Genomic DNA, 23,470 nt, shown 5'->3' with positions numbered 1-23,470 from the left:
ACCGGAAAGCTTTGATCTCAGAAGGAGAGCAGCTGACTCGCCTGACTCGACTCCACCGGTTCAGTCAGGACAAACAGACCAAAAGGGCAGTGGAGGACACCCAAAACTTCTGACCCAAGTCATAATTTTAAAAAGCAATTGAGCCAAATACTAGGGAAAACCACATTCAATCTTCTACATTCTCTGTTATCATTGACATGCTTTTTTGTTTTTTCTCTTCTCAGTGTTCGGTGAGCTGTGGCCGCGGCACCAAGCAGCGGGAGATAGCCTGTGTTTTCCAGAACCAAACCCAAATAAAGGATGCGTACTGCGGCCATCTGCCCCGGCCGCGCGCGCAGAAGGCCTGCCGAGCTCGAGGATGCCCCGCGTGGAAAGCCAACAGGTGGCGGGAGGTACGTTTGCTCTCCTTGCTGCTCCACGACCCGCTGAATATCCGGTCCGGCCGCCGGCGCTGCTGCAGCCGCAAAACGGAACGGAAACCCTCCTGGAGGCTGCAGATGTGGAGCACGCAGAGAGCATCTGTCGAATCCCAGCTCAGTTTATTTCTGTTCAAGAGTAATGTGTCCTTTTTCTTTTTTTTTTCTTTTCTCCCCCCCATCCCCAAGCGTCACCCAAACACTCCCGGCTTGAGTTGCAAAACTGTTTACACGTCGTATCTGAGGTTTTCACTTCAGGTTTATTAGTCTGACAAAACGTTAGAAGTCGTTCTGTAATCAGGCTTCAGGCGGGGCGGGCTCCTCTTTGAATCCAATTTTTGTCGGAAAACACACAGCGCACTCGCGTTCTGTCACACACACCGTCTTAATAAAGTCTGATCAACTCGGAGGTGCAGGTGCGCCAGACGCAGCTGAGTGCGACCTCTCGAAGCGACTTAGATGAGATGTTGGGAACGGTATACGTTATGATGGCAAGTGTTTACACGAGCTGGGCTTTTTTCACATTTTCTCACAAGATTTTCTGGCAATAGGCCAACGCAATGGAGATCATTATAGTCACTTTTTTTTTTATGGATTTTTTTTTTTGCTGCATTTACTGCAAGTTTGTGTGATATTTCTCCACTAACTTTACACAGCTAAACACTAAATTTCTTGCCCTTTATATAAAAAAATAAAACAAACAAAAGTTCAAACCCATCGCATATTAAAATGTCTATAAACGTCAATTCTCAGTTGTTTTCAATACTGAATATTGATTCCTAAACCACTTTCCACATTTTTGTTTCTGAAAACCACGTCTTTTTTCCTTCCACCTCTGAATTATGCGTCGGGTTGGACTGTCACATAAAATCCCAATGCACCGAAGTTTGTCATAAAAGGTCAGAAGTCTGAATCAATTTTCCGAGGCTCTGTGTTATTATGCGTCACTTCTGAGAGAGCAAAGGCTGACCGTAGGCGCAGGTAGAAAGAAAATGAGATTTTCCAAAACAATTTTTGTTTTTCCACATTTCTTCTTTTTGAACACGCCTCGACTAAAGGAAACATTTCAAGATAGAAAATCGCCGTGGATAAACCTGACCTTTGGACTCCTGCCTCGCCTCAGGCTTTACGCATATCTTCCTCCCCTCTCACTTTTGCTCCCACTGATGTCTGGAAGCAATCATCCCTGCCCCCCTCGATCCCCAACATACCAACAGTTACCATGAAATCCTCATCTGGCCCCAAAAGACATGTTTTATATCTTAATATTCATGCATATGACAACTCTGAAACCACAGCACCCAGTGGGACTCATTCCATCGCTACATACCAACTTTATGTCATTCTGACAGAAGGCGTGTAGTAAAATGCTTAAAAAGACTCTGGGATACACATTAGGATTTTTGATGGTCGTCTTTTATTATTTGTGAAATGTTCAGTGTAAAACATTTAAAGAATGTGAATCCCATAACCGACACACACGAAGCACATTTTCCGATTCTTTTAAAAGACTTTCCACCTCATTTGGTGTTTCTCTCTTTTCTGTCCTACGATTTTGCTGACATAATTTGTTATACTTGGAGTTAAAGGAGCAGTCCGACTGTAAAGGTGCTGTGGTGGTGGGGCGTTACCATCGAGGCTTCAGCGCTTGAGATCCTGTGTTTAGACTAACATAAAATATATTAGTGAAGTGGAAGGATGGTGAAATTAATAATAATAATAAAAATAGCATTTTTATTCCGCTTCCCTGAGCCAATACTTGCTAAAATCTGTTTTTACTGTAATCATAGCAGCAAGTCTTTCTTTGGGGGTTAGGTCTCTACAACATTCAGCTCACATTTCTGCCAGTTCTTCTTTGTAGAACAGCTTACAAAGATGGATAGTTAGGTTTATCCATCCAGTCAGATCGGATGGTGTGCATCAAATATAAAATCTCACCACAGACTTTCAGGTGGATCAAGGTCTGATCTTTAACTGGGCAGTTTCGTACAGGAGCATAATTTTGCAAATTGTGCACAGAGAGCCACCACAAAAGTCTTTAAAAGTATTTGTAAAAAAAAAATAAAATATTGCATAGGCTTTCCCATCCCTTGGCATGAGGAGCCTCTTTGATTAATATTTATTAGAAACATTTGCTAATGGGGGAATTTCCAAAGTCAACTCTGTATTTTAGTTAGGGGTGACAGATTTAAGGGGGCTGAATAGTAACAGATTACATACTTTTCCTTTATAAAAACTATGTCTCGTATTGATTCCTCTTCACACCTGTAAACTATGTTCTGTTGCTCTATCTCATACTGTAAAATACATTACAGTATTTTACAGTAAATTTAGGCTAAATTTTTAAAGTTTTTAAACTTTTGCAAGGCACTTTCTACTTGGATACAAGATTTATCCAATCTTAACTACTGTACAAGAACTGAGATAAACTCTGAAAAGGTCAAATCAGAGACTGTTGACGCTCCAGCTAAGGACTGATACTAATTAACCTAAACATACGTTGTTGTACTAAGAAGCTACAACATGCAGCAAAATAACACAATTTGTAATTTCTGTTAGTTGACCTTAAATGTTGCGCAGCTCTTTTCTTATTTAAGCAGCATAGCATGCTTAAATAAGAGCATGCTATGCTCTTCTTTAAGCATAGCAGCAGCAGCATAGCATGCTGCTGCTGCTTCCTTTCTTTGAAAGGAACACAGTAACAGTTTTATCTATCTTAACCTGTCAGCAGAGAATAAAGGCCTTTCAACAGACGGTTCTGTTTTCACGCTTTATGTTTTTTTTTTTTTTTTCCAAAAGGCGTTTTTGATTTTAAGGTCAGATTTCTTAAAGGGCTTCTTGTGTTTTTACCCTAAAACATAACCTTTCACATCCCACCGCGCACTTTGCGGCGATAACTTACAGTTGCAGAATGAAACGGATCAACACAAATGGACCTAAAAGTTCCTGGTAATTTGATCCAGCTGTGTAATGTTCAGATTTTCAGACGGTACGTACCTGACGAGCTTACAAAGGAATCGGCTCGATCAGCTCAGGCTTCACAGAATGCTTCCCCACGGTGTGAAGGTATGCTCGACGAACGACATCAAAGAGACTGCTGAGATAGATGCTCGTCTGATGGCAGATAAGGGCATTCAGCGGGAAGACTGAACAAAGTTTCGTGGAAAAGTTCAACTCGGTGAACTTTCTGAAAGACAAGCAGAGCGCGCTTTTACAGCTGCGGCAAAATGTGAGAGTGTATTCAGCCGCATGTGAATTTTTGCCAATTATCTGAGTAGAATAAAGGGTAAATACAAAGCCTTGCGTTAGTATTGAGTCCTGTTTGGCTACATTATACATCTATAATGCATTTCAGGAAACTGAAGTGGTCAATCTGGAGGCTCGCCCACAATGCGGTCATTTCATCTCCACATCCTCGCCTCCACATGTTGTTCTCTTTTTAGGCTAACTAATTCAATCTTGAATTCAGCAACCAGCGCTGGAAGGTTGCAAACCTTTTTCCGACAGGCCTAACTAAGGTCCAGGCGGGAAAACTAAACAATACGGAAACACGCCGATGCGAGTAACAAGTTGATCTGTCTGACTTGAGATCGGAGGTTATCATTGAGCGTTTTAGTTAGCAGTTCACAGAATCATAATTGAAGCTCGTTTTGAAAACTGAATGCGTTTCCGCTCCGTTTCGTGTTTGGTTTATAGTGCTCCGTCACCTGTGGGTCTGGAGTTCAGCAGCGAGATGTTTACTGCAGGCTCAAAGGTTCGGGACGAGTCAGAGAAGACCTCTGCAGTCCTCACCTACGTCCTCCTACAGTCCAAGTGTGCCAGACAGCAGAGTGCACACATTACACCTGGGTGGCAGGTGAATGGGAACAGGTGAGTGGAGTTTCTTTTCTTATCCAGTTGATCTTTCGATTATCTGCACAGTCTCCTAAATGTTCAGACAGAACGTTTCCATCAAGGTTTTATGGGATAGACCAATAAGAATTAACAAAGAATTATGCAGCTCAGCCACATTGGATGGCAAACTTGGGTGACTTTTTTGCTGAGTAGTTTTAAATAAAGTCAGTTTTGTGTTTGGAATCAATAAAACAACGTGCGTTTCACCGTCTTGACTTGTAGTGCAACGCAACGTGTGGAGAAGGGATGAAGAGCAGGAAGGTGAGATGCGTCGGCCCAGGCGCCACACCTGCCCACGACGACCGCTGTGGACCGTCCACCAGGCCTCCATCTCTCCATCACTGCAGAGAGGAGCCCTGCCTCTACACATGGACAACAGGGGAGTGGTCACAGGTGGGAATGAAAACTGACGGCGGTTTCTGAAAGCCTGTGCTGTTTCAGTTGTTGTTGTCAATATTAGGGATTTGCTGAATTCATGTATTTTTTTACGTTTGTGTTAAAACAGTCGCTGCCGCGTGACAGTATGAGACGGACAATCTGTGAAAACTATGGAGCTCCTCTGCCTCCTCCCCGTGGTCCACCGCCATCTACACACTCACTAGAGGAGGAGGGGTATTAGCTGTTAATCACGATCGTGTATGTGCTGCTCATTGCTCTGTGCTATGCGTTCCAGATAGTTCCCCACACCTACTAGCCTCTCTTGAATGCTAAGGCTAATTAGCATGACCACCGATAAATCGCAGGGAAACAGTTTTTCTGTGACAGTAAGTTGTTTTTCCACCATCAGCACATGTAGCAGCATGTACACGAGGATGTTTTGCAGCGCCAAGACCTTCCTCCTGACTGATTTTTTTCTTTCTTTACAGATTATCTGTCTCATCTAAAACTTTCATGACACAGTGACAGTTTTAACAAATACGTAAAAAAAACATATTGTTGATGATTGTTACATAGCACAGCTGTTGTTTCGGTATTTGTCCACTCAAAACCGTGAGATAACTCCTAAAACATTTGATCTCAAACTTAATCCAGACTCATAAAAAGGCTCATGAGAAGGAGCGCTGGCTCTTTCCCACCGTTACGTTGTCATGTATTTGTGTTTCCCAGTGCTCCGCCAGCTGTGGCGTCGGCTACCAGCAGCGTTTTGTCTCCTGCTCCTTGATGCCCTCCTCTTCGCACTCCCAGCGTTTCCACGCTCAGCCGTCCTCCGCAGGCAAAATCTGCCCTCATCCTCACCCTCCTGCCACTCAGCCATGCCTCCTCAGGGAGTGCCCTCACACCTCCTACTGGAAAGTCGGCCCTTGGACCGAGGTGAAGCACAGAACATTAAGCGGCCAAAGAAAATCAGTTCCACTTGTTCCAAATTATCCAAAGATGTTGTCCCTTTTCTTCCCGTTTTGGGTCTGTGTCCCAGTGTTCGCTGACCTGCGGGGCAGGAGTGATGGAGCGCAGGGTGGAGTGTGTGACCTCCAAGGGGCAAATGTCTAAACACTGCCGTCCGTCAGACAGACCTGAATCGCAAGCTGCATGTCAAGAGAGACAATGTGAGCTTCCCACTTTCAATTTGTAACGTAAAGTGTTGAATTTCTGCAGCTCCTCCAGAGTTACCAGAGGATGATTAAGGATGCCTTTGCTCAGTCTGTTAGCTTAGACGGATGACCATGTTTTGTAAGGTTTGCAGCTAAGTCACCGTTAAATGTCAGATTGAACGGTGGTCTGTGAAGTCTCCAGAACTGGGGATGTTTTTTTTTATACCCTAACCTGCTTCAAACAACTTTGTCTTCCATTTTCCTTTGTCTTCAGGATTCTGTTTGTTCTCTAATGTTCGCAAGCAAAACCTCCGAGATTTTATTTAGAGTTAACAAAGTAAACAGGTGTGAATTACAAATTAATGCCTCAGTTTTCAGATTTTTACTTGTTAAAACTTTGTAAACTCATGCATCAGTTTTGTTTAGCTTCATGCTGCTGCTCTTCAGAGTTTGCAAAAAAATACACAAGTCAGTTTGTATTTAGAAAGTTTTTAGTTTATGCATTCTAACCCAGCTGCAATGACAGGGTTATTTTAAAAGTCAATGCTCTCTCCCCCTTTCCTTTCCTAAAGATTGGATTTGGCTGTTTCTTATTTGACTGAACCATCTTGTTCTCCTTTTCGAATGTCTTCACACACTGCCTACGTGGAACTTTTCGCGGGACGGGATTAAATCGAGTGTGCCATGTGTACCGAGCAAAACCGTATCTGATTGTGTTTACAGAAATCCAACCACGCTTTTCTTCGGTACATTAGGCAGAACGACGAGCCCCACTTAAAGCCTCCCGAAGTGATAATTTAGCGAAACGACAAACAGCGAGTCAGCAGTTTTCTATCAAAATGACTCTGAGCGCCCACCGGGGCGGCTGTAATTGTGCCGGGCCAAAGTTTGCAGGTTAGCTGAGTCGCGTTCCACACGTCTCAGCAACAGCACGCTGGGCCAGTCGCCTCCAACGAGGCGGCTGCCAAGTCCAGCGCTGGCAAAACTAAAATGATGTTCTCTGGTGACGGCCAGTTTTGTGGTCATGTTTTAAGTAGAATCAACTAATCAGTTTGATGTGGGCTCTCCAGCAGTCTTGGAAAACAGGCAAGAGACAAAACAAAAAAAGCCACGTCACAATCTTTTTTTTGAACAACTCCTCCCTCAGGCCAGGCGTTCACTTCTTGCCGAGACATTCAGCTGAACCAGGGTGTGAGGATGGATGGGGAATACTACCTTAAGGTGAAGTTTCGGACTCTGCAGGTGCGTCTTTTGCCGACAGAAATCCTCCTGCGCACGTCACGGCTCCCGGTCTCACGATCCGTTTGGTTTTAGATTTACTGTGCCGAGATGCAGACGGATTTCCCGAAGGAGTACGTGACGCTGCGCAGCGGTCAGACAGACAACTACTCTGAGGTGTACGGCCACAGGTTTGTGACGTAGCTACGAGTTTTAAGGTCTCGTTTTACGGAGCTGACCCTAACGCCTTTCGCTGTCCCCAAACAGGTTGATCAACCCCTTTGAGTGTCCGTACAACGGCAGTCGCTGGCAGGACTGTGACTGCAGAAACGACTATTCGGCAGAAGGGTACACGCTCTTCCACAAAGTTCGCCTGGACCTGAACTCCCTTCGGATAATGAGTTCGTAATTACTGTGTGACTGCCATACACCGTCTGCCGTAACGAGACCACACATCGCTGTTGGTTTAAACTCTCGCACACCTCATCCCAGAGTGCCAATAAGGTCCAAAGGCCTCACACACTCTGTCTGCTGAAAATAATAATAATAAAATAAAAAAAATACCTTGAACTTTCAGCATCCACATAACAAGGCTTCTACCGTACAAACATGTGAGCAGGGAGGATCAAGGAATGCATGCGTGCATGTGCAATATGTGAGCTCTCACTCCGGTACTCCCAACTGGACCATCATCAAACACTTTTTCATATTTGCAAGCAGCCAAGCAGTCTGTTTCCTCACAGACTGTCCACACACACACACACACGCACACACCCACACACACACACACACACACACACACACAGACACACACACATCTTCCTCCTCTAAATTTTTACTGTCAGCTTCAACTGTTGTGTCGTGTTCAAGTACGCCTTTGATTAAAGGATAAGGATTAGCACAGGATGTACGTGTTTGTCTATTCGTTTTTTACTCTCACGCACTTTAAGGAGGAGACCGGAGCAGCTCAAAGCCTTCAGGTTGCTTCGTCCCGTCTGCGTCCTTGACACCATGTTTCCACCTTTTTTTGTGCATGGTACTCATTTGGCTTTAAGGTGGCACGAATCAGATCTGAGGCATGAAAATGAGTTCAAGATGAAGGGGGGGGGAGTTTGAAGAGGCGCTAATTGAGTGTGACATATCAGCGCAACTTTATGGTGATATAGAAAGTACGAAAGAATGGCAGGAGGAAAAACAAGCCGAGTTGATTGAAGTGGAGATTAAAACAAACTGGTTTAATGGAAACAGTGTGGTTCCTGTATAGATTGGAAAAGCAGCTTCTTCCGGACTTTCCGGTGCTGTTTTCCATGACCCGTGTTCCAAATTTGAAAAATCAAATTCTCTTGATCATACTTGTTTAATGATTTGTTTATTTTCATATTATGTTCCCCCCTTCTAGATCAAGTGTTGACAATCTCGCAGTTTCTACAAAACAGTTTCACTATTCAGCCATCAATGCGGCTCAGGTGATAAAATAAATATGGCAAATCGCAGAATATCTATGCACTCGCCCGGCACGCAACGAGAATATGTTACACGTTTGATATTTCGAGATTAGGAATGTCAAAATTTCAAACTGAAATTATGTGGGAATCCTGAAATAACTCTTTTTCTACTTAGACATTTTATGCAAAGGTGTTTGTCTTCCTATGCTGATGAAAATTTAAAAAAAGACTAAGAAACTTAACATAAAAAAACAACCAGTTCACAGAATTTTGATGTATTTTTAATTTCACTGACCTCTCCAGACATAGCCTTCCAGCTTCACTTTACAAACTGCTGAGTGGAAAAATCTCTTACATGGAGCAAACACATCTGGCAAAGTGACATCAGTTATCTGTGTGTTTTTTCTTTTCTTTTTCTTTCCTCCCAGCAGATGCTTACAGTCTGTTCACTTCGACTGTTGCACAGTTTCACTCAAGATTTCTGTCTTTTCTGTTCACCAGTCACAGACCTCCAGTTTTCCCAGACTATTCATGGCCGGCCTGTGCCGTTTGCTACAGCAGGAGATTGTTACAGTGCAGCCAAGTGCCCACAGGTTGGTCAAGTTATGCCTCATGGGAATGATGTTGTGTGCAGACGGGGACAAAAAAACCCACCTGCCTCCTTACTGATTACATCTGATTTTACATTTGTGTCACATTTCATTGTCTCAGATCATCAAGCCTATTATAAGATCAGAAAAAGATAACCTAAGTAAATGCAACAAGCAGTTTTCAAGTGGTTATTTGAAAAACAGTCCTAACCAATCAGACCCAGTCCAAAAAAAAAAGCCCTCATTGTTAGATCCTTAAATAACTATGATTGACTGCATTTTTGTTTATTTTCCACAACCCACACTTGGAACTGATTACTTTCAGGCCTACAGAATTAAGAAAATGATTCAAATCTATCAATCTGAAATGCTTACAAAGATATTTCTAAGGTTTTGGGATTCCAACGAACCACAGCTGTTAATCCACAAATGTAGGAAATATGGAACAGGGGGAGCCTTCGTTGGGGACGAGCTGATTACTCCGATAGAGCACGGACAATATCTAAAGCATTGTTTCCCTCGTCTGCCTTAGCACAGGTCAGAGTACATGAAATAAAAAAAAGGGAGATTAGGCAGTAATAGCATCTATGACAGAAAACCCTCTGTTGGCTGAAAAGAAAATAAATACTAAGAAATATCTGTGGACTTTGTGAAAATATCCTAAGAACTAACAAGGCAGAACTGGACATTTTAGGAGTTTAGGCATCCCGTTCCATCTGGTGTGAAACCTACACAGCATGAACACACTGACGGTCAAACACGGTGGTGGCAGTGTGGGGGGCCCGGCGCCGCTTTGCTGCTTCAGCACCAGGACGACCTGCTGTAATCGACGGAACCGTGAATTCTGTTCTCCACCAAAACAAACACTCCAGACCTCAAGTCTGTGCAGCAAAAAACAATGATGCAGGACACACCAGCAGGTCTGCCTGTGAAATTTCCAAAAACAGAAAGAAGGCTTTTGGAGTGGCCTAGTAAAAGTTCAGATCTCTGAGGTTGAGAAGTTGTGCTGTTCATATTTAAAAACAATCCAGTGTGGCTGAATCCCTCCGTAGTGATGTGAAAGACTCATTGCTGGTTATCGCAGATGCATGATTGTAGCTGTTGCTGTGGCACGGAGGAGCAATCAGTGCCTGGTTGCTTTGGGTAGATTTTCCTTTAAAAAAGAAAGTCCTCATTTAAAAACTGCCATTGTACTTTCTCAGGATAGATTTGTGAGATATTTTTTTATTTTTTTTATCAGAAACATTCACATGGTTTTCATGCATTTCCCTCCATGTGATATTATTTTACGTGAAACAGCTTCTCTGCTTTTTAGGGCCAATTTAGTATCAACCTGATTGGAACGGGCCTTAAAGTGGCTGCAAACACCAAGTGGACATCTCAAGGGAACTATGTTTCGGTTAAAGTCCACAGATCTGAGGTAAGAGCTTTCATGCGACATCTGATGTTGATTTTTCAAGTACTCCCTTGTCGTCATTTTTGCTACCCAAGTCACATTTTTGAGTGCGGGAATGAAATTCCATTGTGCTTTGTTTCTCTTTTAAGCACCGTGTTATTTCAGTCTGCTGGTAAACCCACTGTTATTTATAAACTGTCCATTTTTGCACAGAACGCTGCCCTTTTGTCCACTTTCTGCTCTCTCATTCATTTCCATGCGTAGGACGGAACGAGAATTTACGGTCGCTGCGGCGGTTTCTGTGGGAAGTGCATTCCCCACGCTCATCACGGTCTTCTCCTCCAAGTTCACTGAGAGCCGAGTCAAAAACAAATCTCTAAATTCAAGTCTCATGACAGTGGGCCAGGAACACACAATAAAAGAGTCATTTGTTGGATCCAGTCGTCGGCCGCGAGCACGGAGCAGCGTCGTCAGCTGTGACATCTCCGGTCTCCAGATGGCAGCTAATGGATATGCAACACAGTCCACTAATGCCGCATGCTGTCACCGTTAAGCGTTTCCTTAAAACTGAAGACGAGCCAGCTTTATTTGCTTGCCAGCCATTTTGCTGTGGCACTTTTTTTGTGGTTTGGAAATGTATTTACCGATGTCGTTGTATTACCAAGGGAGTTGGGACCTGCTGGTCACCGAGGGGCGGGGGGGGGGAGGAGCATGCAAGAACTAGAAACAGAAGGAAAACGGCGGTGTTCTTATCAAGTTAAATGTTTTCATCTTAAAACAGTCTTTTCTGAATTTAACTTCTGTTTCTCCTGGCAAACACTTTGCTGGAGCGTTATGCACTAAAATATTAAGAAATGAATGGTTCTCTTACTGTTACCACTTTGAGAAAATGTAAAACTGTCATAACTATTATCCATATGTAACTTGAGACGGTAAATCTCTAGACTTTTTCAAAGTAACTAAATACTGACGGTGCTCCTGACCCGCCTCACATCAGAGGTCAAAGTTTAGGGGAACATTTTTTTTGAAGAACTTTACATTTTGATTGCGATGCTACCTGTGTGTCCCTGCTACAGTCTGTGATCTGTCTTTATTGTCATTGGTACTGCTGGTAAAAATGTGTAAGAAAAAAACAAAAAACAGATTAGGATTTAAGAACAATAATCAGGCAAAACAGAGTTCCAGTCCAGCTAATATGATTAAAATTAGCGGCACGACTATTTCCTTGGAAACGTTGCAGCTGTAAACAAACTCACTACATTTAACCAGTGTCACATTTAACCTCCTCACTAATAACATTTCGGACTCTGCAGTCTCTAATATTTGATTTCCTTTTCTTTGCGGGGACACAGACTTGGTCACAATCAAAGTTTCTCCAGGACAGCTCATACATTCTGCTGCAACACATGCTGATCTGACGGAGAGTCACCTAAAACACACATAACTTCACCTCTGTCTCTCAAGATGGGCCTGACTTGACAGATACGTCTACAGTGTTCAAGCTTTGCTGATACAGTAAGCTAACATTAGCATATTTATTTTGATATGGCTTGTTGATAATTCAGCTTTTAACTTGAGTGCAGGTCCTTTTCAGTGTTCATCCATTTTTAGGTTATCGTTGGCCATAACTACATCTGTCTATGTTTATATTGGGTGTTAGTCACAGAGTCGCCAGTGATTGGACACCACCTACTTTCAAATCACTTGTTTTGAACTCTTGTCAGGAAACCGTAACATTTTGTCATTTCAGGACAAATTTAAAAATCGTCACGTCTTCACAACATGTGGACGTTTCTGAATCTTACTGTATTTTTTGATCACAGCAATATTTTTGGTTAGATTCAACCAAATTTTGCTTTATGGTGACAAACGAATGGTTTGTGTGAAACTATGAAGGAATGTGGAAAAGTACTCAAACCCGTTAAATATGGCGGAGAGTCTTTAATGATGTTTGCCTTTTTCCACCCAACGCCTTGGAAATAGCTTAAATAATTCAATTAAATGTTAAAGCAGACATAAAGCTGACTTTATTCTTCTTCTGTCTCAGTCACCAGTTCTAAATCCTGCAGATAACCCATAAGAAGGGAACCCTGGTCTCTGATGAGTTTATTCAGCATACGGTCCTTCTCTCCGTATGCTCCAACCTCCTAAAGATTATGCCCCGGTAAGAAAAGATGATTTATTCACGTCTTTACCTTGGTTGCCAACAAATGCGCTCAACACCTCGCTACTAAATGTCACCGAGAGTCACACTGACATGCCAACCGTTCAGGTGAACGCCTCTGCGGTGAGAGGAAACCCAGATCGTTTCGTAGAGTATAAGCTCAGTGTAGAAGAGTGTTATTTCATTGCACAAGTTCTCATCTTTTTACTGTACATGACACACTGTCAGGTGTGACATCTCAGCCACTCCGTTTGGCCTACTCCAAGTCCTCACAGCCCTACCTCTCACTCGCAAGCCTCTGTACTCTGAGCTGTGTTGTAATATATTTATGTTCAACCGTATTTATTCTATACTGACCTCTGAACATGTTGTTTGTAATATGATACAATGACTACTACCAGCAGAGGAGACGCTGTCTGCTTTGCCAACAAGGTGCTCTAATGACGTATCGCATAACCACTAACCTTAAAGTACTGTGCGTTTTAACCACTGGAATTACCTCTGATCTAAAAACGGAAAATACGGACATTTGGAGTAACTGTTTCTACGGCGGAGCCTCTTTTTGTTTTAACCGGCAGAGTTAGAAATGTCTTGATATGTCTGATCCCGATGCGGGATTCTTAGATATACCAGCCAAACTCATCCCAGGGGAAATCATCTCCTCCCTGTGGGCGACGTGATCTCCTAATCCACAACTGTTACCGTGACAACCATCATGTAGCTTAACACGCTGGCATGCAGATGCTGAGCTTTTTAACCAAAGTTGTGAAACAGATCCAGACTCTATTCTCTCCTCAGACAATGCAGCTTCCTCCGATTTAAAGAACGGCTGACAATGGTAAAAGTCGGCGAGCAGCTAGAAAACCTTTGGCTGTCGTTCAGTTTTTTTTCTTTTATGAGATCTGTATCAGAAGTTTGAGAATACTTTATGCACTATGTGCCATTAACTTTGTAGAAATGTAATCCTGTATGTTTTTTTTGTAATAACCATTACACTGTAACTTATATATATATATATATATGTGTGTGTGTAAGTGAGTGTGTTTTTAATATTCAATACTTGAATTGTAAACATTGTGTGTTGTATTCAGTGGGCATTGGTACTGAACAGAGAAATGTTGACTTTGCTTGCCCTGCTTTATCCAAAGATGATTTTAAGAATCACATGTATGGTACAGTATGTATGGAAGTATATAAACAATATGTATGAATGTACGTGTGGATGATGAGGGGTGATTGCTGCTCATAAGACATGCATAATTATGGTGCTATGTACGGTTACTAATCATGCAGTTACTGTACGTGCCAATATACTAAAGCAAGAAACAGAAAAATAAAATATGCTTTTCAGCAAAAAAAAAAAAAATGTTCCAATACATGAATGTGCTTTGATCTGAATCATTCCCATTTAGTGCTGGCTGTGACTTTAGAGCGATTGTTCTCCACGAAGCGACTGAAAACAAATACATGCCAGACTTTTCACTTTGGCACATAAATCCACTTGCAAAGAAAGGTGATGCTTCAACATCATTTTGTGGATTTAGCAGTCGTTTTATACGACAGAGAAATGCAAGGCAGATAGAGTGTGAGGGGGAGGTAAGAGACAGATTCAGAGATGAATAACTCAAGAAACGACAGTTTGCCTTCAGCAAAGTGTCACGAAACCACGATGATGATTGGATGTCAAATTACAGGGCTGACTCTGAGAATCTGATGTCAAACTACAGCAACAACATTTTTAATGTCTACGCAACATTGCATGAAAAAAAAAAAAAAAATAGGATACATTTTGTGATCCGACAGCAGTGTCTCGTCAGTCCAGGTTTAAAAAGAGTACAGTTGGTCAGCACCGGGTCCTGCTGCAAACCACATTGTGACTCCATGTGGATCCACTTAGTGCCGTGGACCGAATTTCAACAACTTGACTTTCAAGCACTTATTTCCACTTAAGAGTCACATAAAACGCAACAGCAAATACCCTGCTTTGCAGTTTCTCTCTAATCTAGATACGCTCTTGAGTTCTGAAGTTGTCCTTACTACCGGGTGACTCATCCGACTGTAATGCCAAATCAAAGGCCGAGGTAAGCCCCACTGTAAGCGTTGGAAAATTGTCCAGGGAAGAAAAGCCGGATCTTAATGACTTAATAACAAAGGTCCAGGTACTTTAGGAAAAGATAAACAGTTTACGTACCAGGCACTTTTCCACGGCTTATTGCCTCAATATAACTTTGATAGTAAATGAAAACAGATCCTGGGATTCCTGAAGACTTGCTTTGATTTCTGACCAAAAGGCAAGGGTTCCAAAAACTGCCAGCTATGCTGTTAAAAGCAGTTTTTTTTTTGCGAAAAGAGAACTTCAGACTCGTTGACCCACACGCCGATTAAAAAAACCCCCCAACAAAACAAAAAAGCAGCTTCCCATGGCACCTCATGTTGCGAGTATAAACCAAGCATCTTTAATGACTTTACTGAAAAACAAAAAACTGCACTGAGAGTCCTCATAAAAGACACTAATGATTGATGTTTACCATGAAGCACAGTCTGTTTTAAGGTAACGGCGCAGACATTCCAGTGCGATCTGCAGCTGTGACCTGCTCTCAGGAGAACATATACAGAAGAAGAAAAACACTATTTCCACTGATGCTGATGTATAAACATCAGCATATATATATAAATGTGTGTGTGTGTGTGTGTATTTTTGTTTTCACTTCTTGCTGGGTATTAGGTGTTGTACTTATGCAACATCTGCGGCAAAAAATAATGGGAGAAAAATATACGAGAAGTCAAATATGAGTAAGTTTAAGATTCACACTCCTCATAACTTGTGGAAAAAAACTCCTCAAAGGTAAAATGAATATTCTCACACATTGGGTTAACAGTGACACCTTGTGGTTGTTATGTTGCTCTGTCATTAAATATGTTTTTAATTCATTTTTTTTTTGTCTTAGCTTTTGTTTAATTTATGTGTTCCTTTATGTGCAAAAAATAAGGCAAAACAAGTTAGATCAACATTTGGAGAGAGTAAAAAAAAAGGAATCACATCTGATTTTTGTTAGAAATACTCATCTGTTGGAAAAAGAAAAAATATTTTACAAGTGGCTACATTTGTTTACAGTAATTTCTTTTCAATAACTCAATAAGTTAACATGTTGATGTATTGCAGTGCCTTGCATAGATCTTATTTTGTCATGTTAAGCTCCACACTTTAGTGTATTTTGTTGGGGGCTTTCGGTGACAGACCAACCAAAAATAGCAAATGACTGCAAAGTGAAAGGAAAAGGTCAGATAGTTCCTGAGACTTTTGAAAAGAAAAGTGAGAAAATGATGACTGATGACTTACTTTACTCTTATACTCTTAATATAATTTGGTGCACCTGTCCTATATTGGGCTCTTAAAGTACATTTAAGACAAACTTGCAGGTACTCAGAAGGTACAACAGGGCAAAACAACAACAAAAAACAGGCAACACAGTGGCAGGGATTGATTGATTGATTGATTGATTGATTGATTGATTGATTGATTGATTGATTGATTGATTGATTGATTGATTGATTGATTGATTGATTGATACAGCACGGTGGACTCTGATCACCTGACAATATTTCTTATTCCCTCTCTTACTTGTTTTGCAGAGTAAAAAAAATTACGGCCACACTGTACTCGTATTCTGCTTTATATTTTATCATCTTAACACTGTTGGTTTCTGTTTGAAAGTCTAATCTGGACTCGTTTGAACATTTCGGAGGCTTTTGGTCGCAAACCATGTTCTCATGTGACCAGCAGATGGCGGTAGAGTTTGCGCTCACCTCAGCAGTTTCCCCTCTCGTGCTGAAAGAACAACATTAGTGATGCAGGTCAAATCTTAGTCCTGCTCTGGAGTCAAGTTATTTTCGCGGGTTTCAGAACTCTCCTGGAAACGGTCATTTGTTCCAACGTTTCCAAAACTCTCAATCATCTCTGGAATCATTTCACAGATAAGTAAGACGGAGGCATTTGCATGGCGCACACACACACAGGCACAATTACCATCCGTCCGGCATTCAAGCCCTCACGCGCTCCTTCACACACAGCCTACACTGAAACAGCTGGCCTTCAACAGGATCCGCTCCACCTTCTGATGTAGCACGCTGGCACCAAAAGCCCTGAAACAACATAATGTAGCAGCTATCCTGCAGCCTGCTGGACCATCAGCAGTTTGACGCTGTAAAGAAGCTGCTGGCGCTTTGCCTGACCGGGCATTATATCGACCGCACTGCACTGTCTCGCCTCGCAGGCCAGCACTATTGAGAGGAAGCAACGTCACCTTTGACTTTAACCGGCTGAGACGGAATGAGGTCATTTTTAGGTATTAAGTTACACGTCTGCGCAGCATCTATTTTGGAACAGCTGCGTGCGACGTGTGGGGCACTGCAGGCTCGGCCCCGACGCTGACCACCTTTCTGGAGCTGCACTGTCGGAGGTTGGCCCGGTGGTGTGAAGAGGAGGGGGCTGGAGTGGTTAGGGCCCTGGGGTGTGCACTTTACGTGCCAGTAGCTTTCATGCACATGTGGTGTACTTAAAAAAAAAAAAAAAAAAAAAAAAAAAAAGGACTTGCATTTTTTTGGGGGAATCCACGAATGCGAAACTGAATCACGACGCAAAACTCAAAGCATGTCTGATCGTCTTTTCTTCTTTTTTTTTTAATACATCCCAGCTTCTTTAAGGCTACATTTGAATGGTCATTATTGTGGTGCTGAAGCCCTACATTTGTTTTACATTTTCAAGTTGTCTCACCAAAGTACGCCATAAAAACCTGCCTAGAGTCACTTCGGAAATGTGCACATAATGACCAGTGGCAGTGTTTTTGTTCGAGAAAATAACCCATTGTAAAAAAACGCTGGGGCTGTTTAAGCAGCCTGGAAAATGTTGCCCCATGTCAGCATAGTTAGACTGACAGAGGCAAAGGCCAGACGCAGCCGCAGCTCTGAGCTCTGGCTGCTCTATTGTGTGCAAACCCAGCAGGCAGGGCTGTCCGTAACACTAAGAGGTGGGGGTAATTATTTCTAACAGCTTAACACTTCAACCGACTGAGCTTTCGGGATATTTTTACACTAGCTCTGTTAAACCTACATAATGTCCCCCTTTGTTTCAGCAGGTTCCACTTAAAAATAGCTTTCGGGTGACCGCGTGTACAGTAAATGTCACATGATGATTTGAGCAGGCAGACCAAACAAGCAGATTCCAAATACTTTCTTTTTTTTTTTTTTTTCTCCTCAGCGCGTTGGGAGGTGTGCAGCAGGGGTGAAAACGTTGTGACATCCTGGATGTGTTCACTGGAAAAAGTTTGCAACAGGAATGAAAAAGATGTTTGTGGTCATGAAAGGATTCTTGTGAGCATAGCTAAAAAAAAAAATAAAAAAAAATAATGTCCGTTTTCCCACATAGGCTGTTTCTCTATTTGCAAGCTAAAGAATGGAACGAGTCTGAAAAAGCAATCGAAATTTTTTTGTGTAAAAAAAAAACAGAAAAAACAACTAAATTAAATTAAGCAAATGCAATGCTTTGCTGAAGAAGGCGCTCAGGTCAGATGAGTCCAAAACTGAGTTGTTTAAAAGTTTATCTACGTGTAATTTACGAAAACTAACAATACCTATCATCCCGAACACATCATCCCTGTGGTGATACACGGTGGTGGCAGCATTGTGCAGAGCAGGGAAGCTGGCCAGAGTCAGAGCTAAACACGGGACAACCTCAGAAGAAAACTTAACACTTGAGACAAAGATTTACCTTCTGTCGCTTAAACATACAGCCAAAGCAACGATGATGTGGATTAGAAGAACCCCCCACCCCTCCAAAAAAAAAAAAAAACGCATTCCCAATCGGGAACAGCGCATAGGAATTGTTCACAGGGACTCTCCGTTCTATCTGACTGACCCTGAAATGTTTTGGAAAGAAAACTGGGCAAAGAATTCAGTCTCTAGACGGGGAAAAACCTGAAGCTGCAACCACTGCGAAAGTTTCAATCAATGTTTCTTTAAAATGTTATACTTGCAGCTCATTTGCAGATAAAAAAAAAGCGTTGCCCCGTGTGTGATTTTTGTCAGAGAAAGTCAAGTGAGACACAGAGAATCAATCTGGTCTGACAGTAGCAGACGAGACCATTTGGAAGTCATTTGTGTGCTGTTCTGCGCTGATCCATAACCCTCCGCTGACAGGCTTTAGCTCACATCAATCAACTCCTCCGCTGCTCTTCTGCTCCCAGCGTCAACGTCTTCTCCAACTAAATGACAGGTTCTGGTTTCTCGTACGAGCGGGACGTGCAGGCGAGCCCTCGACTTAACGCGATACCATCTCTCGACAAGGGAGAGAGGTGGGGAAGGCCACAGAGATCGAAAATATGTTTTCACGCTTGAGTATTTGGAACGTTTGGCCGTGATTATCAATCATTCTGTCTCGGCCCGAGCGTTCACTCGTGTTCAACACGCCGCAAAGCGTCGTGCTGCTCTTAAGTCCCCACCGATTTATTCCGACGTGTTTGAATCCTGCCGTCCTAGTTTTGTCTGGAGCGTACAAATGCATAAATGAATGAAAGCAAACGTCTTCAAATTAAGATTATATATACATACACGGCTCTGGGAAAAATTAAGAGGACACTTAATAAGATAAATGATCCGTTTCTCTTGTTTTACTTTTTATAGGCGGATGCTTGAGTAAATTGAATGTTGTTCTTTTATTCTATGACAACATGTCTCCGAAATTCCAAGCAAAAATTTTGCTTTTATATGCAGAAAAGGAGAAATGGTCAAAATAACGACAAAGATGCAGCGCTTTTAGATCTCACGCAACGCAAAGATGAGTTCACACTCATTTAGAGACAACAATACTAACGTTTGAACTCAGGAAGAGTTCAGAAACCAACATCTGGTGGAATAACCAGGAGGTTTCCAAACTTTACAGCAGGGTGTAAATTTCAAATTCAAAACCTTCAGGCTGAAGACGGATTACAAATGTGTGTTTCCCCCGTTGGCAACTTAAAAGTTTGGCATGATGATCACTGGAATCTAAGACTTGCAGGAAATTCATTTAAAATTGCAGTTTTTGTGTGCCGCCCTTCTGTTATCTGGGTGCATTTGTGCACAGAAAACAACAAAAACAAACCGAAAGAAATGAATTTGACGTTCAAAGCCTGAAGTATTCTTTTTGTTCTTCTGCTTCTAACTTCTTTATAATGTCTCCCTGTCCTCTTGATCTTGATGATGCTGTTTTGTCACTAAAGTCCTCCAAAAAAACCTCTGAGAGCAGAGCAGCTGTGTTTATACGCTATCTAATTTACTCACAAGTGGACTCTAATAACCCATAAAGCGACTTCTGACAGCAGTTTGACGTTATTTAGTAGTATCAGATTGAAATACTGGCGGCGACATTAGAGCATCTTCCATTTTATTTCCACTCTATCATTACTACACCGCTGTGTGTTGATCATTTATATAACATCTCAATAAAATGTACTGGAATTTGCATCTGGAAGGTGTCAAAAGGTGAAAAAAAACAAAACAAAAACCAGAAGTCTGTGTGTGTTTCTTTTTTTTTTTTTATTATGTATGTTTGCTGCAAACACACTCACACACAGATTCACCCACACATTTGCACAATGAGTCTATTAGCATGGCAAGAGGGGCCACTCACAGCAGTCCGTTTCCTGATGGGGGCCACTCAACGACAGACAAAGCCACTTCAGTGGAGCTATAAAGCAGCTAATGACAAGCTTTTAAACACTCCACTTGCTATTCTGAAGAACTTTTTTTTTTTTTTTTTTTTTTTACAACAGGGATCCTTACATCCAAATGCATTCATTAGTTTTAAATCATGTCTGAGCTGAAAGAGTTTGCGCAGCTTTTCTCTTTTATGCCCTGAACGTCTAAACACACGAAGCAGAAGTTGTTTAAAAGTAATAATTTTCTGCATTTTGAAGTGTTTCTTGGCTGCATGTGGATGTAAAAGCTTTAAGTAGAAAAAAAAAAGATATACACTCAATATGCTCCTCCTCCCCCCCAAGATAAGAGCATAAGATCCATCAATAACTCAGCAAAATGAGCTACAAGCTTTTTCATAGCTCTTCTGAGCTCAAAGCCGTGAATCAGCTGCAGATGCATCATCAGTTAAACCGATCCAACAGCGTTCGTGTTTACACTGTAACAAATGTGTCCTCTTGAGAGATGAAATGGCTCCAAACCCATAATTTCAACCGCTGATGTTCTGTATAATTGGAAAAAAACAGAAGAAGAAGAAGAAGAAAAAAAAGGAACCATGTCTGGTGGAGAGTTTCGAGTCGTGCAAACAGACATAGATTAAATAAAAATTACACGTGGGATATGGATCAAGGCCCCCACTAAATAAGCCTTGTGAAGTGAGCATGTTAACAAATTTCTGGCAAGGAGATTAAACATGTTCTTTTCTTCCTCTTTTTTTTTTTTTGGTTCTTCAAGCAGGGCCCCGTTCAGACTCACTGCCTTTTCAGAAAAACGTGATGAAAGCCAAACAGTTTTTTTTTTTTTGGTATTCAGGTTCAAGACCAACCAAGTTCAGTCTCGAGACCATATTTCAGAACTCTTTGTCTTCATACCCGATAGTCCGACAGAGTCGGTTCGATTGGGGACTAACTTGTCAGATGTAGTTAAGATTCTCATTACAAATTTGGTCTCCCTCCAATGTCRTGATGGTGCACTGAAGATGCAAGTCCAACCAGTTAGTTTGGAGGTGGTGAAGAGTTACCACAGGCAGATTGTCTACAAACATCTGCAGAAACAACTATGTTATTATGATTACAGCAATGGCTTTGTAAAGGATTTTGCTTTGGTTTGGTCTTGATATGTATCGGTCTTTGGTCTTAACTAGGTGGCCTCCATTACTACATGATCAAACATCTAATCATTCATTTTGCTGTACCTTCTTTGTGCCACCTTAATAAATGAATAACCATCAATAGCATTAAATAATAATAATAATAATACAAAAAATTAAGGCACTGTTTACTGGTATTGCACATAAAATGCCACCCAATTAGTCAGAGTAGGAAGTATCTGGTTTTAGCKCTCCATCTGGTGCTGGAGCAYGTACGACATGCTCTGCCCAGCTGCTTGTGACACATTTTCCTTGGCACAAAGTGAAGCGTCGGCAGGCTACGTTGACCAGACTGTCTGTCGGCTGCCATAAGGATGCCACTCGCCTTCGGATTAATTGGCCCAGAACACTCGTTAGGACGCGGAGTTTGTCTTGTTCCTAATTGGAAAGCCGCGTCGCAGCGTTAACCTTTTGTTAGCTCGTTTAAAGCCTGCAGCCGAGCAGGACGGTTCGTAATGTTGCCTCGTCGGCGCAACACAAGTCTGAAATGCTCTGCCGTTTACTTTTGTTCCAGTCTTTCCCCCCCATCTTTGTCACGTGGGTTGCCATGGCAGCAACAGATAACACGTGCAAACACGATTTTGTGGTCAAAACGTATTGTGATCGCAGCCTCTTTTTTTTTTCTTCAGCAGTTTTCCAGTAAGGAGGCCACACAGAGAGGCTGATGCTTTGTTTGATAAGCACGCCATAGTCAAAGCAAGACGCTGCGCAGTTGGCGYTCTGTCTCACTCTTTACACCTCTCTCATCTTGAGCTATTGTTGCGCGGGGATTGACTGACACACTGTTATCCCGGCATGAGTCCACACGCAAAATAAGGCTGGAGGGATCCTTCACTGTGAGGCCCGCAGGCCAAGAGAATGGCTTCAAACTATCCACAAACACCCTCTTGTTTGTTCCCACCTCACACACAGAAGCAGAGAACATTGTCACCGACCCTGATAACTGGGAAGGATGTGCAAATCTAGTGTGATGTTAAGAAATCACAGTTACTGATGAAGAAGTTATGAAACAAGTAGAAACATTTCTCACTCAGACATAATCATTGTAATAAGGTTGATTGTGCATTTAAAAAAATAAAAATAAAAAAAATGTTTGGGCATCATCTTAAGTAACACAAATCAGAGTTGTTGCCTGTCATTCGGCATGAGTCCCCCCTTTTCAGGAGAAATACAGACAAATGTCTGCCGCTCTGTTGCAGGACAAGYGGGGATCTTGCAGCCACGCAATTGCGATATCATTAAAGTTAAAATGGAATAAAATGTATTGCAAACTGGTGTTTTGGTAAGCTTTTGCTTCTGTTCAGAGCACTTTTTTTTTATGATCCTCACAATTTTTAAGGTGCAGTTGTTGCAGAGTGTGGTCAGGGACGGAAGACTTTCCCATCGTGAAATGACATAGATGAGTGCTTGGCTTTAATTAGGACGGGTTCTCCAGCATTTTCCAATCCCACCATCGCCRATTCTCATGATGTCTGTGTTTTAAAAGGACAGCTCCAATACGCAAGAGGCAGTGGWATCAAGTAATGAGCCAATTCGCTCCCCAGGMGGGAAAAGKAAGAGTTTGGAGAGGGGGGGAGGATGCCAGGGACACAGCTAAAACAAAATTCACATGTTTACGTATGTGATGGTGGATTAGAAGTMTTTATTGGTTTTTAAGAAAACTTAAAGATCCTATGACTCTTATCTTGCACAATGGCCAAATAAATGCAGGTCCTGTCCCAGACTAATTGCCAGTGGCCTTTTTGTCACATTGTACTTAAATTTAAGGGGAAACAGCTATTAACGATTTATGTCAGTTCTTAGACACTCCTTKAAAAATCTTTCAAAAAAGTTAAGAYCAAATTTATAAAACTGATTCAGCTACTTTTTTATGGAGTCTTAAAAGTGCCAACAAGTGTGCCACTGGTAATTTGCTTTTGACAATTATTCTGTTACAC

The 23,470-nt window shown here is 42.0% G+C and overlaps 1 protein-coding gene across 2 annotated transcripts in view; it reads left to right on the top strand.

The window, feature by feature from the left end:
• The window catches only part of LOC103465836 (A disintegrin and metalloproteinase with thrombospondin motifs 20), a 95,788-nt gene extending 80,282 nt beyond the window's left edge, over nucleotides 1-15,506 (top strand). Inside the window, exons 29-39 of one of the 2 annotated variants that reach the window (XM_008411017.2) lie at nucleotides 225-392; nucleotides 4,113-4,286; nucleotides 4,533-4,703; nucleotides 5,418-5,621; nucleotides 5,725-5,854; nucleotides 6,987-7,081; nucleotides 7,154-7,248; nucleotides 7,325-7,458; nucleotides 9,004-9,095; nucleotides 10,408-10,512; nucleotides 10,753-15,506. In XM_008411017.2, coding sequence (XP_008409239.1) covers nucleotides 225-392; nucleotides 4,113-4,286; nucleotides 4,533-4,703; nucleotides 5,418-5,621; nucleotides 5,725-5,854; nucleotides 6,987-7,081; nucleotides 7,154-7,248; nucleotides 7,325-7,458; nucleotides 9,004-9,095; nucleotides 10,408-10,512; nucleotides 10,753-10,842 — 1,458 coding nt within the window. In that variant the 3' untranslated portion in view covers nucleotides 10,843-15,506. The remainder of the gene's footprint in view (nucleotides 1-224; nucleotides 393-4,112; nucleotides 4,287-4,532; nucleotides 4,704-5,417; nucleotides 5,622-5,724; nucleotides 5,855-6,986; nucleotides 7,082-7,153; nucleotides 7,249-7,324; nucleotides 7,459-9,003; nucleotides 9,096-10,407; nucleotides 10,513-10,752) is intronic. The other variant, XM_017305348.1, reaches the window with a different exon arrangement.
• Nucleotides 15,507-23,470: the final 7,964 nt, after the last annotated feature.

Source organism: Poecilia reticulata, linkage group LG6, assembly GCF_000633615.1.
Source record: "Poecilia reticulata strain Guanapo linkage group LG6, Guppy_female_1.0+MT, whole genome shotgun sequence".
Taxonomy (NCBI): domain Eukaryota; kingdom Metazoa; phylum Chordata; class Actinopteri; order Cyprinodontiformes; family Poeciliidae; genus Poecilia; species Poecilia reticulata.
Note: the sequence above shows the minus strand (reverse complement) of the source record. Positions and strands in the feature narration are given on the sequence as shown.